Consider the following 20,220-nt stretch of genomic DNA (forward strand, 5'->3'; position numbering starts at 1 on the left):
TATGTTCAAGCCACACTCAGTGAGGCAGTTCACTTCTTGTTGCTTTTGGATCAAGATGTAGAATGCTCCAGCATCATGCATGCATGCATACACCATACTCCCAGCTGCCATGCTCTGCTCTTTGATGATAACGAACTAAACCTCCAACTGTAAACAACCACCACATTTACATGTTTTCCTTTATAAGAGTTGTCATCATGGTGTCTCCATAGCAATAAAAACTCTAAGACAGAGACCTTATGTCAAAACACAAGTGGTAGGAATGTAGCTCTACGGTGGAGCACTTGCCCAGTACATACAAGGCCCTTGGCTAGATCCTCCACTCCCCTCACAACTACAACCCCCTACACACAGATACCCATATACACATGCGTGCTCACACATACATGCACTTATGCATACATATACATATGTGTGGGTCCATGTGCATGCACACACACACATGCACACATACACACATGCACACACACACACACATGCACACACACACAATGAACTGTGAGTAAAAGAGTAGCGCATGATCATTGCCCAAGAAAGACCTGATCCTACTGGCATCAGGCTAGAAATATGTTAGATCAAAATTCACAGTGTGAGTCAATGTATATTTATTGGCTTCACTAGGCCAACGTCCTATGGTGGAAAAGTGTAGTAGCTCCCTCCTTGTTCCTGTAGCCCCTGCCTTTCCTTCTGCTGGCCTCATCACTGTACACATTTCAGGTGGTGAGATACTTTCTCCTTCCTCCTCTCTGTTGTTGAAGGGAAACATGGTAAATTCACAGCCAAGTTGGAGGCATCATTGTACACATCTCAGATAGCTGTGCAGGAGGTGAGACACTTTCTCCTTCCTCCTCTCTGTTGTTGGAAGGGAGATCAGTCATACTTGTTTCTGGTAACATGGTGTACTCACAGACAAGTTGGGAGGTTAATATGGCAGGAAAGGGCAATACTGTAAGCTGCTTTGTCCTTCCGGTCGTTTCCTGTTTCTACCCCACATATTCTGATATACCCTTGTCTCTATCCTTCAACATTCTTCTGTTGTACATCCCTCTGTCATTTCAAAGCATAGTTGAAAGACCCAGTCATTATTCTTACATAGATTATACCTAGAATAAATAAATGGAATATAATATGAAGGAACATGTAGCCATTTAAAATAACAGTGACTTCCCGAATATATTTAGGAATAACTAAAACTCCCCCTTCAGTCTCATATCTGTGCCCCTGACTGATGCTTACATTATTCCCTTCTCTTGGACTGATGGAAGATTTTAAAATTGTTTATGAAGGAGCTAGGCAGTGAGTAGGGCAAAAAGAAATCAGTCACAAGTGATGAGCAGAAGAAAATTTGAAGCTTCTTAGATTTTATCTACTAAATATATGAGCAATTCCACATGACTCTGAAGTTAACCAGTTTCAAGGAAGGACCTGGGACTGAGGGAAAGTGCCCCTGGTAGATGGCATCAAGGAATGGTCCCTATTGGCATTTTCTGAGCAAGGCACATGAAAGAGTCCCAGGTTGGTACCACCTAGAGTTTAAAGATTATGGGGATTGGGGTTCTGCATGGAAACAGCTATCCTGTGCCAGCAGCTCTCCCTTCACTAGACTGGGTATCTTTTGGATATGGAAGCAAAGCAACACCACTTCCATGCTCACATGAGAATGCTGATGTGCTGTTAAGTGACGGTGAACATGATGCTTTGCATATGTCCATACATAGCTGTGCTTAGTAAAAGGGCCGAATGAGTGACAGTTAACAATGCAGTGTAACCAAGTATCACAGGTTACCCTCATTTTAGACAAAGCATCCTTCCTCCCCTCTTCCAAAGGAATTGTCCTCCACATCAGACAGTATATCGTGGCATCTACCAGTGAGGAAAGCCCATCCACTCCCCAGGAACATAACAATGGCAAATCAGGAGCTAGTTCTCTGGAAAAAAAAATGGATTGTCTTCAAAAGTCTGCGTTTCCAGATTTGTTTACAAACTGGAAGAATCGACAAATTGCAGACCATCTGTACATAACACTGTGCTAATGAATGCAGGCTTCCTGCAGACCCAGGGGCTCATTACCTCCAAGTAACTAGTTTCTTCCCATGTTCCTAAGCAAAGCTGTCCATCGGAAGCGAGGAAGTAGATTTCAGGTGAAGAATTATGTCTCTTCATGGTTAAGATCCAGACACCAACAACCTTTAAACACGTTAAGCCTCTCTGTTGAAAACATGACCTGCCAGCATGAACTCATCATCTGATGTAAATGTCTGTGAGCCTCAGGTGTCAATGTATCAATCCCCCAACACTAGCAAAAAAAAAAAAATTGTATTCTTTTGTCAAGAGCATAAGTAGCTATTTCCAGCTCTAGCAACCTCTCATAAAGGTATTTCTAGAATCACAGTGTTATATAAAGGTTCCTATTCTCTTCAGTGCTCTCTAGTCACTTCCATGAGAAAGTACAGCAAACATCACAACACCTGTGTACCAGCACACGTATGGAGTCCAGGGAGACCAATGCAGGTGGAAACTGCCATCCGAGGACCCTGAGCTCCTCTGTGGTGGTGCTGACTACAGAATCCAGGTTGGGCATTGCACTGTAGTTCTGTGGAGATGAGGGTCTCACCTACATCTAGCGAGGGTGTGTGCTTTGTCACACGGTTCCTGTGAGAAATCCTTAGCTCTGTGCTTTCTCATGGTAGGGATTGTTGAACCCTAACTAGCAAGGACTTATTTTCCCAGTGTCTCTTAGTCTATGTTTCTCCTCAGATTCCCCTTACCCCTGATTCTCATCATGGAGGTGTAACGCCCCGTACGTTTGAAGAGTTCTGTGTAATGTATTAAAAGCAAAAGAGATTTTAGACAAAATGAAATCATTTTAATTTTTATTCTACTAACACATTTTTAAAGAAAGGCCAATATTTCTAGCAAAAGTGGAAAAATAGGGAACTGAAAGTGCGTCATTTTTTAAAGAAAAAATGGAAGTTGGCTCATCTCTGTGGAAATGGAGTAGTCTCTTAATACACAGGCAAAGTATCTGTGTCTTGCACGCAGAACCACTGCACTAATTTATGATGCCTCCTAAGATAGTGGTGTTTGCAGCTAAAGACTATGGACACATATGTGTATGTGGTATGTGTGTGAGTCTATGTGTGTGTGTGTGCTGTTTTTCTGCATTAGAAGTACTTAGCTCGTCAAAAATATTTTAAAGTTTCTCTAAGGGACAAAACCATAAATCTAAGTACAACCTGTCAACTTAATAATCCCCGAAAACAGCAAGCTGATTTCCTCATAAAGATCCTGCCATCAGTTAAATGGATAAACTATTAAATTACTAATAAAAGGCTCTACTGTTAGAAATGCACCAATGTGTGGATTATTTATAGACACGGTTTGATTGATGGAGTTCACTCTTAGCAATTAACAATTAGTACACAAGAAAAATGTACAAACAACTAGAGCATGCACACACAAGTGTGTGTGGCAAAGCTGGTGGAACACTTAGCAGGACCAGAGTCTATGGTGACTCATATCATGCATGGAACATCTCTAGGGCTTTTATTGCTGCACACAGAGCAGGATCAGAATACCCTCCCATGGGGCACAAAGACAGTGGGTTTGGGCATGGCTTCATTCTTGTAGTTCTGTGGCTATGAATCTGCTGCTGAGAATCCCACATGCCTCTCTCAGTCTCACCATCTTTCCTCCTTTATCCATTCTTCATTTTGCGTTTTCAGAGAAGCTTAGAATTGAAGCAACAGTCTATTGGCAAATATAAAGCAGAAATTACTGTGGTCTGTGCTAACTCAAGGAAATGTTTCAAAGCCAAGGTGTTTTATTTTTGTTTCTGTGTTTTCACATTACAAATGCTTTTCCACAAATGTGCCACAACTCCCAGTATGAACAGAACATAACCACTATGATCTTAAATATGCATAGTCTACATGTCTGATATTTTTAAGCACGTGTATCTTTGTGACTGGGTTTTCATTTTACAAATCTATAAAACCAAATATATATTTTTGTATTTTAGGTTTCTTGTTTGTTTTAATGCCTATATAATGCTGCATTTAGTTTCTGAGCCATGATTAGTTTTCAAGTTCTGCTGTTTAGAATGATTTCCCTCCCTCCCTTCCCCCTTTCTTATCTTCTCTCTTCCTCTAACCAAAGATAACTTACTGTTGTCAAGTTTTCACCCCCTTCCTGGTTAGTTTTATGTCTAGTTGACATAAACGAGAGCCATTTGGGAAGAGGGACTCTCAGTTGAGAAAGTGCTTCCATCAGACTGACCTGTAGGATATTATGGGATTTTGATTGATTGACCAATGTGAGAAAGCCACGTCCGTTGTGGCTGGTGCAGACCCTGTACAAGCCATCCTGAGTTGTATAAGGAAGCAGGCTGAAAGCTGGGCATCATGGCACACACCTTTAATCCCAGCATTCACAAGGCAGAGACAGGAGAATCTCTGAGAGTCCAAGATCTACAATGTGAGTTCCATGACAGCCAAGGCTATGTAGAGAGACCCTGTCTCAAGGAAAGAAAATAGAAAAGAAGGGGAGGGGCTGAACAGGCCATAGAAGCAAGCAAGCTGCATTTCTACATAGCTTCTACTGTGGTTTCTGCCTTGACTTTTCTCAGTGATGGGGTGTGACCTGAGAGTTGGAAACTGAACTAAATTCTTTCCTCCCTAATTGCTTTAGGTCTTGGTGTTTTGTGATAGCAATAGCAAGCCTATGTAAGGCAATCCCTAATGCTTTATTCTGGAAAATTCCTGGATGTCTACTGACAAAAGGAAATGGTAGATAGCAGCATTATTACTTTCAGGACGACCCAATGTAGATCCATTTACAGGTAAGTTAGAACACAGTAGAGTGATGGGGATTTGTTATTTAGAAAACATTGCTGGGTAAAACATCTCAAAGAATATCACATGTGATATGAGTCTGAGATATCAAATAAATGGGGTCATGGGTACTTCAGGGATTGGCCTCTAGGCCAGGAATCAGCGGTAGAAGGGACTCAGCTTGAATTTCTAGAAGAGGTTGAAGTCTTAGTCTGACTGAAGAGGAGTAGGTGAGCTGAGATGTGACTGGACCATCTTATATGGGGAGCAGAGAGAATCCAAAATACACAAGGGGTTGTGACAGATGAAAATCTGTCACAATCATCAGGCTGCTACAGAAATTCCAGAGTCAGTGAGGAAGGACTAGGTAGAAGGTAAGCTGCCCTGGGGTACACTCCCAGTGAAAACCAAAGGAACAGCAAAATAAAGACAATATGTCAATGTTTGCTTTTAAGGAGAAAGTGTGTATGCGTGCACGCATGTGCACACACATGTGTGTTGGTGGTTGGTGTGGGAACAACTGGAAGTGGACAGTCTTAGGTGTCATGCTGCAGGAGCCATTCATAGTCTCTGGATACAGAATCCTTACACGCTTAGAACTAGGCTTGGCTGGCTGCAAGCAAGTTTAGGGAATCCCATGTCATCACTGTCCTAAGACTGAGATTACAAGCATGCACCCCAACACTGGATTTTTAAGGTGGGTTCTGGTGGTGGTCCTCAAGCTTACAAGGCAAATGATGTAACAACTGAGTTATATCCATAGTCCAGGAAAATTATATTATCATTTGACTTATTACTAGTGATGTATAATACATACTATTTAATTATCATATGCATCATAATGTTATTTCTATAATGAGTTATGTATTTATCTTAATGTCATGTTCCTAAGTGAATTCTCACCAAGTTAAAAGAGGGTTGAGCTTATTTATATTATTTTCCTCATATTATCCATATTGACCATTTTTTCCATTGAATTTATAATACAATTGGCCTAGTTTGTTTCATTTGTGCTTGTTTTTCTCTGTAGATTTTAAAACTGCAGGTAGGTCTCTACTTGGAGACTATGTTTTGAATTCCTCTGGGCCACTTATTCAGGGAAGATGTCTTAGCTCCCAGACACTGAGGATCTTAGGTTCCATCTCCAAGACCTCTTCCCACAAGGTTCTGGACTCTAGAATAGAGTTGCTTATATACAGTCACAGGGCATCCCTGCCTCTCCACCATCTGTGTAAGAAGAACATGGAAACAGGGACAACACACAGAAAAGGCTTCCCACACTACCAAAGACAAAGTTCAGGAATTAACACTCGAACAGGCACGTTCCAGCAGACTTTCTGAGCCAGGAGAGTGGAGGCAGAGCAGGAGCTCTCACACATACTTTGTTGACCATTTTGTTGTATGCAATGAGTTAGGGGTGGGCGTGATTTAAAACCCACTAATTCTGTTTATCCTGAAGGAAGCCTTTGTCTCAGAGTTTGCTGACTATGTTTCTTGGTCTCATCTTTTGTTAAGGATATGGATTACTTTCCTTGTTTATGTCCTGCCATTCAAAGTAAGACCTTGGAGGGAAGTTGCCCTCTTGGTTTGGGAAAATGGATTTGCCTAGCCCTCAATACAATCTCTGATACTCAGTCTGTGCTTGTATTACTTGCTGTATGGATAATCAAATGACTGTGGAATCAACTATGTCGGTGGGAAATTAAAGACATTGTGTCATAGACTGCAATCCAGATGAGCTATAGAGCGGATTTCTCTCCACTGTGTTGTTTAATAGAGCCATACTCCTCGGCTCTGCATGATTAATAACTGCTGACTAACTGTCCAGGATAGATCATGGTGGTACCTGGAGGGATTCATGGGGTTGCCACTGGAATGTGCTTCTTATCTCACGGTCTGTGTAACTTGGATGTTGCAGCTCTCTATTTATTCTTCTGAAGCTCCAAGGTCTCTACTTTTGCCATTTGGTATTGTTTTCTTCTCAAATTGCCTCCTTGTTGGGTTGATTTTAGATGATGATAATTTTTGATATCTGAACATTCATGAATTGGCAAGACATGGTGAAAATATCAGAGGGCCATGATTAAGTTTTCATCTGGTAAATAACTCCCCTTTTGTAGAGACTGGCACATCTTTGTTGTGCCAAACTATTATATGACAGATACAACTTATTGATGATAAACTTGAAATCTTTAGGTTTCAAAACAAAACTAAATGATGCATCTTAGACCAATACCAACTTTCTATTAGCTATGCTAATAGTGAGCCATGCATGGCAGGATGTTCCCTGTTCTACATGCTCTCTGTGTTCTTGTTAGCATAATTACTGCCATTGGAAGAATAACCCAAATCTCTCTCTCTCTCTCTCTCTCTCTCTCTCTCTCTCTCTCCCTCCCTCCCTCCTTCCCTCCCTCCCTCCCTCCCTCCCTCCCTCCTTCTCTCCCCCCCTCTCTCTCTCACACCACACACACTACTCAAATCTTGGGAATTCTGATTCTATGATAAATTATACTTTCCATACATTTATTAGGTTATTTTGCTTTACATATGCTGATATCCTGATCTAAATGTCATGTTTGGCCATGGTATCACAGGACAGTAAAGATGTTTTAATTTAGAGCAAAGAACAAAGAGGGAAGGGACACAGTTAAACCATAGGAAAATCACCATGCTCATGGACTCAAAAACAAAGTATTGTGCACCTACATAGGGGAAGAATAAGGAAAGGGGAATAGAATGCTTCTACGATCATACTAGATAACCTAGGAGTTAAGTGTGTTGTACCTTCATTGGGGAAGAATAAGTAATGGGGAACCTGCATATATGTCTTCCTGATGTGGTCCAGGAATAAATGTTGAGTAGCTGTAGGACCCAAGTGGAATTAGTGCTCCAGATTCTAAAACCCAGATGGGTTCTACTGAACCTTTGGAGAAATAACCCAGAAAGATAACTTTCCAACTCTGGCAAATTTTGAACTTTAAAAGTTTGATCCTCTGATTTCTCATACTGCATTTCTTCAGTTTGACTGTATCATCAGGTTTCTATTAAAACTTACATGGAAACATATTGACTTCAAACTTTGTCCACTAATGTATTCTCTTAGCAATCAGTACAAGTCCAACAATTTATGTATTGATTTTTCTAAGTTACATTGCTCAGCTTTGAAATAACATCATCATCAACATCATCATCATCACCATCACCAACATCATCATGACTATCTTCATCATCATCATCATCATCACTGGGTTTCTAAGAAAGAAAGAAAGAAAGAAAGAAAGAAAGAAAGAAAGAAAGAAAGAAAGAAAGGATCTACAGTAGTCATTACTTTTCTCTTACAATTTTATAAAATTGGTCAAAGTCATTGGAGTATTTAAGATTTTTTCCCCCACACTCAGTTTGTTAACTTAAGTGTCTATTTCCCAAATAGAACCAGATTTACTCAGTAAGCAGACAGGAATGCAAATCAGAGTAGTCACCACACCTCTGTGTGTTATATCCATTTCTCTCCTAGCATATCACAAATGCACACCTTCTACTCTTGGAAGAAAGTCTGTCCTTGTGATAACTTATAAAAATATTTTTTCTGCCTGTAGGTGGAATGGCTGAAAAACGAGGAGCCCATTGACTCTGAACAGGATGAGAACATTGACACCAGGGCTGACCATAACCTGATCATCAGGCAGGCCCGGCTCTCAGATTCAGGGAATTATACCTGTATGGCAGCCAACATCGTGGCCAAGAGGAGGAGCCTGTCAGCAACTGTGGTGGTTTACGGTAAGACCAGCCCAAAGGCTAGGAAGGGCTAGGGAGGGCTAAACACAGAGATGTAGAGAGCTATGTACTGTGTTAAAATCTCTAGACCAAGAGCTCAGAGACCCCTGGGTCATTCACCACAGTGCTGTCCTGCCTCGCTCCTGTGTCAGGTGAGAAAACATCCCTAACGCGATGAATGTGTTTGCTGGTCCATTCAGTCTTGGACTGTTGTGAGACAGTCGGTGGTGTTTTCAATCTTTCTCTCTCTCTAAAATAATAAAATGGTGGGTTGTTTCTCCTCCATGGTGTTTATATTTTGAAAACATCAAAGTGGGCAACTTTAACTCCCCACCCTTCCCAAATTCAGATGCCCGCCACACCCATATCTTCGCAAACATTCCGGCAGTCAATTCCTCTCCTACCAGATGAAATGCACCGGAAAAAAAAATAGCATTGTTTGCTGATGATCTCAGGCATTGTATTAAAACATTTCCTAGTTATTTAAGTAAAGGCATTTCTTTCCACAATAGAGGAGCCCAGGGAATTGTTTTCAAAGCACTTAAAAGTAATAGAAATTCAAATGCTGATATTTTCTTCTTATACTCTGGATGGTCAAGTGCCTTAGAGAGTTCCCGTTTTTAATAGTTCTTTGCAAAGCCAATTCTCTAGGTTCCTCTCACAGAAGGGTAGAAGCATGAGGACCATGGTTGCCTCACAGCAGGGCAGCAAGAGGGATGGACTCAGCACCATCTCTTCTTCTCCAGATCCCCGACTCACAGCACCTGGCTCAGTGGCTAGCACATAGTAGGCAATCAATACAAACCTCTCTCCTCTTTTTCTCCCCTCCCCACTTTTGTCTCTCAGTGAATGGAGGCTGGTCTTCCTGGACAGAGTGGTCAGCCTGCAATGTTCGCTGTGGTAGAGGATGGCAGAAACGTTCCCGGACCTGCACCAACCCCGCTCCTCTCAATGGTGGGGCCTTTTGTGAGGGAATGTCAGTGCAGAAAATAACGTGCACTGCTCTTTGTCCTGGTGAGATATACACAGATTCCCTTCTCCTTCTAATCTGCCAATGCTACTAAGTTGTGGTGCAAGCAATGTACCCTGTCTTCCAAAGTCACCCTGGTCCAAGGTCCTAGGCTATTGCCTCTGTCCAAAGTGCTGATACTGAATTCATTGTAACAGCGAGAACATGGGTAAAACTCCTCTATGCAAGGCTTAGCAATATTTGGTTGGACTAAGCCACCAGCTCCTACCCTTGATTTTCCCACTTGATGGCATGTATTTGAGTAAAGTAACCAGGGATTGGGTCACCTGCCTTCAAGCACAAAAAAAAAAAAAAAAAATCAACTGCTCAAAACTTGACCTTTTATCAGTTTCTGCTTGGCATTTATTAGTGATATAATTGGCAGAGATTTTTCGCTACACAGGTGTGTATTTGCACCTGGACTGCACTTGTCTTTTTTTCCAAACAGTAGAGGATCTCATTTACAGAATGTGTCTTCTATCAGTTCCTTTGCTGTCTCTTCCTGGCTGTAACCCAGCAATCCAAAGAGAACGGCGTGAGGTGGAAGGCGGCTTTCTTTATGGAAAGCTTGTCCTCCCACGGAGGACGGAACTGCTCCCGAGTTTCACACGCACCACACCGGTTTAATTTGAAGGACCTGGGACCAGAGCCTCGTGTCTTTGAATTTTCAATTTGAGTTTCTCGAGAAGCTGAGGTGGGACTCTGCCCCACAGCGTGTGGTGCAGAGTTTAATTTGTCCTTGTATTTCATATACATTTATTGAGTGCTTACTATGTGCCAGGTACTGTGCAGGACACTTTCATACCTGCCATGCCATCTGTCTCTCCATTGTGACCTTATTGTTCCCAGATGACAGACATGGAAAACGGAAACCACGTGACTTACTTTCTGTGCTGACAAGTTTGCCAAACCAAGACTGGGACTCAGACATTTTGGGGCAACATTCAATCACTTTTTAAAAATTTTTTCTCTCTATTTTTTTTACTAATTGGTTTAGATTAAAACTTGCAAGATCTTAACCTACATAGGCATGGTGAAAACTATTCCTAGGAGGTAATAGGGCAATTGCCTCAAACATCTGTCCTAGTCTCCTGGGCTGATATTTAATGGAATTAAGTTCAGTCTGCTCATTTCAATGTGCAGCAGCAATCTATGACCCAAGAAATTCTATTTCTGGAGGTTCTGCCATCTTGGGGTTTCACTGACCTGTTTTCCATTTAACACTATCAGTTCATGTGGGTTTAGCTTTTTATTGTTTAGGGGATTTGGGTACTTAAAGTCAGTTTACTCTATTACCTCCCTAAACTATAAGCCCAGACTACATCAACGGACATCCCGTGCTACTGCACATAGCTGCCTGTCCACCAGTGATGCTCTTGACTAGGAAAGCTAGGAAAGAATGAATAATGCCATTATTAACCAACTCAAAGATATCAGTCACTCAACTGTTTGCCTAAATTTTACCATTAGGGTATTATCCTAATATAGCTTTAATTAGAAAAGACACTGGAGAATAAAGATACCCTGATCTCTCCTCAGTTTGGTTTTCTTGGGTTGGTGGTCTGTTTAATGTGTGGGACAAGTTTCACAATAGTTGCTGATTCCTTCTAATGGTGGCCTCTGATATTTTCCTTTGAAGTGGATGGCAGCTGGGAAGTGTGGAGCGAGTGGTCAGTCTGCAGCCCAGAGTGTGAGCATCTCCGTATCCGTGAGTGCACAGCTCCACCCCCAAGAAATGGGGGCAAGTTCTGTGAAGGTCTCAGCCAGGAATCTGAAAACTGCACAGATGGCCTCTGTATTCTAGGTAACACTGTCTATTCGATGTCTTTAGTATTTGTGGGTGATACACGTATTTGTATGTTTCCAGAAGAATGTCCCAATTATTAGCTTGGTTTAGTAAAATGCCAGAAAGCCACTCACCAGAAATAAAAATGAATATGTATAAATGACTGAAAACTGCACGGGTACATTTTTTGTATTGGTAAAGTAACGCTATTGTTTTTTTAATTTTTTGATGTATTGGAGCTGGAACCTTGTGTGTGCTAGACAAATTCTCTATTACTGGACTACATCATTTGGCCAAGATGGAGTAATTGCAAATACTACTAAGATAATATTTCCGAAAAAGGATTTTAAAAATCTGAAACTTTTAGAAGCAACCACTTTTAAGTTTAGTGAAGCCCTTATACTAATTGCTATGAATTTGCATCTCTGAATAACTTTACAAAACTTTAAATTTCTTAAGATATCTTTGGAGTTCAAGGTTTCTGTCAAGGAAAACACATTGCAACTGTACCTGACCAGTGGTGGAGGGAGGGTGAATAACCCATGATGGCAGAGGTTTTGTCTCACATTGGTCTGGTAAAGCAGGGGATGGAATGTCCCTCTCTAAATTCCCAAGCCTTTGTTTTATTTCTGATATCACACTGTTACTACCTCCAAGTATCTCTCGGCCTAAGTGTGAAAGGTCTGGAAGGATCTTATCCATTCAAGGAGAGGCTGCTTTTAATATGGTGCCCTCTTTGATTCACATGGTGACTCTGGACAGCACACTTAACTTCTTTTACTATAAGTACCAAAGCGTATATTCACTTTCAGTTATTAGCAAAGACCATATGTTGACAGAAAGCATCTGACTCTTCGATGGAAGAGAGTATACACTCAAAAAATCCCCACTCACATGAACTAAACACTTTCAGTTCCTTTAAAGTGATACGGGCACCATCGATGTTCTCTAGAACTAGGTTGCTTACTTAAAGATTCCTTGCATGAGATCCAGCAAAGAAATACCACATCTTAGTAGGTTGTGATCAATTTGTGTATGTTCATTAGGAAAAATGACAACGTGAAGGAAGTACTTCTGTGGGATCCATTTCCATGCATTCAGGTGACTGGGTGCTCTTGAAGGCAAACACATACTAAGGGGTGCATTTTCAGAATAAATCTGCATGCTTTGTGCATGGTTTAAAATGACTAACACATTATAATCAACCCATTGATACCTGCATTGCCTTTATTCCGGGATAGAATTATCCAGCACCAGCATGTCAGACCCAGTGCAAGAGGTGCTGATCACTGACAAGGTAGCCAGAAAGTTCACTGTTAGAGCTTCTGTGTTCTCCATTAAGAGCCAGCCTTCTACTTCTGCACACCCCCAATAGTAAGATGGCTGAGGAAATGTGTTTCTGACAATGCTTGAATACCACCAAACTTTTATGAATTGTGGCTGCCTTTTCACATTGTGGGTATGTTTTCAAAGTGATACAGTTAGGATTATGGATTTCATATGCCTTCTAAGAGATGATATCTAAGCTATTTGGCTTCTGGATGAATTTTAGATAACAGTAGTAATAAGCTTACCTATAAATCATATATTGGTCTTGAATATATGACTTTAGGCTTGGTTGTCTATGATGTAATCTGAGAGATATTGAAGACATGGTGTTTAGCTCTTAATGTAAGAAAGAAAGGTTTTCTTGTGTGCGAATATTACTTGTATTTGTGTCATGATTCATGCTGATTTACCAGCTAAGTAAGAGTCCTGTTTAAGGCTAGAAGGCATGATCAGCATTGCTAGTGAACTGCTCAGGGTAGATCCCACGTTAAATCTGAGATGGCACAGTAGTCAATATTCTCCCAATAAATAGAATCAGCAAGATCACACATGTGATTCCAGCCTCTAGGGTCAAGGGTCAAGCAGTAAGATTGTGAGGTTATGACTATGTATATTACAGAGGGAGACCCCATCACAAAATACCAAAAATTGAGTAAAATTCAACAAACTAATAAATGACTGGAGCGGAAGGGGAGGTTTGTACGATAGGAAAGGGAAGGATTGAAGGGAAGGAAATAGAAGGAAAAGAGGAAAAGGTAATTGAAGTTTTGAAGGCTGACTTGCCAAGTTATCTCAATCAGTGTCCCAGTCCCAAGTCCTGTGGCTGGCTGCTACAGAGCCAATAAGATACAATGTCAAAGGCCAAAGGGCAGGAAGAGCTAGCATTTCACTTCGGAAACAGTCTGAAAGAGGACAATTGTATATCGCTTCTGGTAGGGTCAGCCTTCCCTTTTTGTTTTGTTTTGTTTCTCTCTGTAAGTCTTTAACTGATTGGATGAGGACTCTTTATGCTAAGACATTTCATGTGCTTTAGTGAGTCTCCAGACTGAAAAGTTACATCATCACCAGCACTCTTACACAAGTGTCCAGAATAGCACAAACCCTGAGAGCTACAGATTCATGGCAGCTCAAGTCAAGTGGACACATAAAATTACTCATCATAAGTGTGTATGTACTTGCTAATTTTTAAGGGGTAGTCTTTCGTCTCCTAGGGAGTGTGTATGTACTTGCTAATTTTTAAGGGGTAGTCTTTCATCTCCTAGGGAGTTGTTGGCCATCATTCAGACAGTGGCTTTAGGTGATTTATTGATTGAAGAAACCCTTTCCCTGGGCACTGGCCATGTGTAGGTTTAATTACGTAGAGGTGGCTTCCTGATTACCCAATTATCATCTTGCTATAACAAAAATAAAATAACCAGAAAGACACCAAGACACCAAGGCTTGCACTATTCTGTGCTTTTGAGGAAGGCAACTCCGTTAAATCACCCATGAGCTGAAAATGCAAATGAGCTTTCCTCCTGTCATTCAGTCTCTTCAGTCCACCGAGGCATGGCTGTTTCGAGCCTCTCACGTGTGCACATATGTGTATTAGGAGATCTGAAATATCAGGACTGTCAGGAACTCAGTGATCGATATTTTTCGTGTAAAAACAAAATGGGGGAGTGAGTGACCTTAGAGGAGAATGAGCTGCATCTGCAATCTGCATATCAGTTGGAAAGGGTTGACTATTCAGAACAGCAGGACTGATTCTTTCTAGACAGAAGGTGCAGTCCACTATTCACGGAATGAGCACCATTTCACTGTCTTCGTGGGAAGCAGTGAGAAGCAGTCCAGTTGTATGATACCATTATTACTTCATGCTACTCCTTCATACTGCTTTTGGTGAAATAGCTGGGCTCTCAGGGTTGCGCCAAACAAGGTTGCCTTTGATTAAGATAGCATTTGGCAACATCTTTGCAAAAACAGCACCTTTGTTGAAGGATCTAGGTCATGTAGCAATGTGAGAATTTCCTTCATATTAATTCTTTTCCCTATGTGCCGTGCCAAACATGACCCCGTGGCACCTTCTTTTGGAAGGCTGACAATGACATTGTTCAGCTCTTGGATGACCTTCAACGATTTGATTTTACTTAGCCTTCACCAGTGTATCTGAAACTCTTCTGTTATCCTGCGGGCTCTGTTTCTCCTCCAGATGGAGCTGCCAGCTCTGAATGATCACTTTAATATTTGGGTATGATTGTTGCTTGGTCACTTGTGGCTGAATCACAGAGACTTAAAGTGATGCTCTCATAGATGGCCACACCTAAGTGCTCTCAACAAGAGGATAAATGCCTCAAGACAAGGAAAATGGGACTTTTGCCAAGTAGAGGTGAATGCATGGACTTAAGTTGCTAACACAAACTGCACATCCAAACCCTTTATGTTTGAAAATTGCCATTTCACAGAAGAAAGATCATTATGGGCATGATTGGCAGGAAAGGAAGGCTTGTGTGGCATGCTTTCTGAGCTTAGATAGAACCTTGTAGCTGTCTGACCATCATCCTTTCCTTATTCAGCACATCCTCTGTGTGTTGAGAATCACAGTCAGGACAGAGTAACCTGTGTGTGCCTCATGGACAGGAACAGAAAGATTAGATGGTGGCTGTTTTGCTTGATCCCTTGGGATGGAAGCCACCTTCTCTGTGGCTTTTTTTCTTCCAGTAGAAAGAGAAGGGAGGGCTTTGGCTTGAGAAGATTAAATGGATCTGCTTCAGAAGAAGGGATGAGCCTCTAAATGTGTGGTGTGACTAAAGCCAAAGAAATGCCACCAGGGACGTAAAGAGAGAAGAAATGTCTGAGGCAGTGTTACCTGTAAACTGATCTGTTCTTCCTGTGAACACGGGTCACCTAGATATTGACAGCTTAGAAAAGGACAATTGGGTTAAATTGTGGTTTGTTTTCATTTCTGATAGGCACATTGATAAGAAAAGTTTGAATGGCTACTTCGGAAGCTACATAATGGCATCTGTATAAGAGTGGTTCAAATAAACATTCCCAAGTTCCAGCTAATAAATAACATAACCACTTTGTTTATTGAGTCGTCCACTTAGCCAACCCGAGGAAACTCCTGAAAAGGTGACCTTTCAATCACATGAAAATAATAATTGCTTTGTTAAGAATTTTCTCTGGCCTCATTATTATCTGTTACAGTAATTGCCAGTCCTTCCCCTTACTTCATAGGCACTGAGTGAGAGACATTTTATTTTGGAATAGCTCAGAGCATATGAAGTAACCATTACTATTTTTAAAACCTTTTATTTTTGCCAGTGGTTTATATAAAACACCTATTTTTTTATATAAGATTATAACAGACATGTGTCCCATTACCGACACCAAACTCATCTATTTCTTTCTGTGGGCAAAGGCTGTGGAATAATAGTGGAATTACAGTTGTTGTTAGCTGATCTTAAACTTCAGAATGGGGTACACCGCATAACTGCTTAGTTTAAGCATAAGGTCTACATAACAAAGACATGACAATGACATCGCCGAGTTAACGTCCTAACACAATGTATTCTTACATGGTCATCAAGTAGCCTACTGCTTACAGATTCTTCCCAAGTGGTTTGAGAATTGAAAGAAACAACTCCCATTCTGTGTAGAGTACAAAGGGACTAGGTCTCCTTGATGAAATGCTCGCTAGCATGCATGGCATGTGGCGTTAGATTCCTCCCGTGTTACAAACAACTCAAAATCCAGCAGTGACTCACATCAATAGTAGTGTTCCTTTTGAAGAAGGTCATAGTAGCTTGCCTTTCTGCATAGCAAATGATTGATTAATTGATGGTTGCCTTTGTGTGTGCCGTATGGTAACTGTGGGTGTAATGTTGCAGACATGCGGGAGTCATAAGGATGAAGATTTGGGCACATGGGCAGTCATTGGGCAGATTAGTCACAGCATCTCCCATACACCCCAGGAAACATGGCCCCATTGTGGGGACCCCCCCCCATAAGAAAATTGGTATTTAGCAAACTTTCAGGAGAGAGTGGATCATTTCAGGCTCAGGTTCCTATTGGGTATAATTAAAAAAAAAAAAACAGAAACATTGCACTCTTCATGTGTCATAATGGAAGTATTTCTTTAAATCCTACAAAGCTGAAACTTTTTTAAAAATGTTCACTCATGTGCTAATGTGCTATATCCTGGGTAGAATTGGGCATTTAAAAGGATAGATAGATAGATAGATAGATAGATAGATAGATAGATAGATACATACATGCATACACACATACATACACCATATGTAATGAATGAATGATAGATACATACATATATACATGCATAACCATATGCAATGAATGAATGATAGATAGATAGATAGATAGATAGATCCAACCATACATACATACATAGACCATATGCAATGAATGAAAGATAGATAGATAGATAGATAGATAGATAGATACATACATACATACATACATACATACATACATACATAGACCATATGCAATGAATGAAAGATAGATAGATGGATGGATAGATAGATAGATAGATAGATAGATAGATAGATAGATAGACCATATGCAACATATGGCCATAGGACGTCCTCCCTTTGTTATCTACCCACTATATACTTTTTGATTTTGCCTTTTTCATAAATAAAAAGATGTGCTTTATTTTAGAATGCAATCCCCTTTCCAAATAAGGATTGGCCTTCATCTACTGGGCCATGGTTGATATGCGCTTTTAAAAGTCTCTCCCCTTATTATCAGCTAGCTCTGAAACAGTTAAAAGGCCTTTTGCCACCAGGGAATTTTCCGTGGGTCAACTTCTTTTCTTTATTTCCCCATGGATCTCTGCTGCCTGTAACATATCCTGACACATTAGCTCAGCTGAGAATTGCTTTTCCTGGTTTCTCTTTCTCTCCCTTTATCTACTTTCAGCTATTCCTATCCACTCCTCCCAAGGATCTTGTGATGCCCTTTTCCACTCTGCCTAAAACCTGGCCAAGGGATTAGGCAGGACATGCGATGCAGTACTTTAGCAAGAATGTATGGAAGTTTCTTTGTCTCGGGCTTATCTCGTTAAATTGCTTCCTATCATGAGAAGAAGGAAAGAAAAACCTTAAATATAAAGAAAATGGACCCTGAAAATAATTTGGGGCAAATGGAGAGTAAGGTGACTGTGTTCACAAACAGGGTTACTTATGGAAAATCAAAAAATTGAGAAAATGACTTTCTGCATAGCAAATGATTGATTAATTGATGGGCGCGCGCACACACACACACACACACACACACACACACACACACACACACAAAACCCTAAAGAATCAAGAACAGGTCTGTGACAATGCATAATGTTGAAATACAATCCTGACAAGGATTTAAAATGTTTTTCATAGAACACAGGAGCAGACTGAATGTAAATCCACTGGAAAGAAAAGAGAAAACTTATGTGGCATCCCCAGCAGGTAGTGTCAGCACAGTGACTCTGAACTTGAGATTGTGGGAAGGAGAAAAGGGCAAGCTTCCCGAAGTCAAGCAGCAAGGAGGGAACTGGCTGAAAGCATCCAAAAGCACAGCTAAAGAGCCTTCCAAGGTCCTCTGTGATTATGAGTGAAAACTGGTCATTCTCTTTCCAAATGACTAGAAATGGGTGTGAATGTGGACTTGAGGTCAATAAAAGAGTGAACCCTCCCCACAGCTTAAAATTCATCCCAAAGCTAAGAGCAGGTTGAAGAATCCAGGCTGTTTGGCCAGGTTGCTTGAGTTCTAATTATGATTGAATTTCCTGAATGGAACTCCCTGAGCCAATTTTTAAGTTTTCCTAAGCCTACATGTGCTAATCTATAAACAGAAATTATTCTATTATTAGCGTCTTCTTCAGAAGATGCAGCCCCTGGAAGGCACATGCTACCCATATTAAACACTCCATTTATGCTAATTGTAAAACAACTTCACCCTGTGTACATGATTTTTAATAAAGGGAATTTTGTGGCAAGAAAAAATATAACATTGTTCATCTTCTTAAAATCTATCAATAGTGTGTCATTTAAATATTTTCTAATGTAGCTGGTTAGCATGTTTCTAATAAAATGAGGTATACATATCATTAAAGTGTGTGAGAGAACATGCATATGTCCTTTACTTAAACTATTTTTGAGTCATAATTTGGGGAATACTGTTGGTTCAGAAAAGCAGTGTTTAGGAGAACGTGTGTAGTTCATGACGAATCTTAAAATGCATCCTTCCTCAGCACTTCTGGCAAGCCACTAAATGAATACCTCTCAGTTCTCTTGCCTGAACTTGTCCTAAGGATGTGGTCCCTAAGGCCACAACCAGTTCTATCATTTTGTGATGTTGACAGTCACAAAGCATAGGAAAGCTCAGGAGAGAGAAGTCATGCCACCTGCCTGGCTGACCCATAAGACAGTCCCCACCACACCATGAGAGAGATGCCCAGGTTTGCAGACTCATCAGAAACACCTGCTTTCTAGTGGCTTGACAGCAAAGACAATGTATGAAACAATCCCCAAATCATCAATATAAACTCCAAACTCTCTCCTTGTGGGAGGAGGGGTCAAACCAAGCAGTGTGCACTTGTGGGGCTGCTGAACTTGAGGGTTTTGCAGGTCTCGGTTGTTCCTGTCCCCAGACATTCCAAAGCGTCTCTCTTTCCACAACACAATACCTTTAGATTACCATTCATGATGTTTTTATTTGTTTGTTTGTGTATTTGTTTTTCTTTTTGTTTCATGGCTTTCAGGAGATGCTGATAACCATGGTCCTTTTCTACTAGGGAGATTTCCAGAATCTAGACTTGTCATATAAAGGATCGGGTCTATTAATTACAAATTCTAAATTTACAGTATAATTAGTTCGAGATTCAACTGCACAAAACCCTGGGTTAAGAAATATTCATCTGGACTAAAGAAAGATTTAATAACTGAGTTCATAGACTTGTTGGGCTATAAAAAGAAGTGGCAAGAACCCAATCATGGAGGTGATTTAAAACTGAGCAGTCTACTCTGGTACAAAATTCAGTGGCCTCCAGGGTGTGCTAAAAAGGGAATTAATCAGCATAGAAGACACCTTGTGTCTTGGTTCCACCTTTCCTCCTGAATTACATATTAAATACATGTGTGTCTTTAAGAGAACTGAGACCAATGAAACATGAACTGACAATATCAGTATTAAGACTAGTTTCCTTCACCCTGGCCTCTCACTTCCCCTAGAATGATGACATCATCACACAAAAAAGGAAATGCCCGCAGTCTCAAATGTCCAGTGCATAACAATGTTACTGGTAGATGGAATGGAAAATTACTAGCAACATTTAGAAAAATAGTAAACATACCTGAGCTAGGAGTCAAGATTCCATGGTATCAGTTCAGATATTTTGTTAACCAACTGTGACCATGGGCAAAAATTGTAATATTATACCCTGAAAAACAACCATCAAAGCTCTGAGAATTGAAATCATTATAACTTTAGATCTTTGATAT

At 40.7% G+C, this 20,220-nt stretch overlaps 1 protein-coding gene across 9 annotated transcripts in view; it reads left to right on the top strand.

The window, feature by feature from the left end:
* Unc5d (unc-5 netrin receptor D) overlaps positions 1-20,220 on the top strand; it is a 537,586-nt gene that overhangs the window by 424,274 nt on the left and 93,092 nt on the right. For 6 of the 9 annotated variants that reach the window (XM_041673692.1, XM_041673695.1, XM_041673694.1 and 3 more), the window contains exons 5-7: positions 8,429-8,609; positions 9,453-9,620; positions 11,255-11,419. In XM_041673692.1, the coding sequence (XP_041529626.1) occupies positions 8,429-8,609; positions 9,453-9,620; positions 11,255-11,419 (514 nt within the window). The remainder of the gene's footprint in view (positions 1-8,428; positions 8,610-9,452; positions 9,621-11,254; positions 11,420-20,220) is intronic. The other 3 variants (XM_041673697.1, XM_041673698.1, XM_041673699.1) reach the window with 1 other exon arrangement.

The sequence above is a fragment of the Microtus oregoni genome, unplaced genomic scaffold (genome assembly GCF_018167655.1).
Source record: "Microtus oregoni isolate MIOR12 unplaced genomic scaffold, Mior012 000024F_ref0000369, whole genome shotgun sequence".
In the NCBI taxonomy this organism is placed as follows: Eukaryota; Metazoa; Chordata; class Mammalia; order Rodentia; family Cricetidae; genus Microtus; species Microtus oregoni.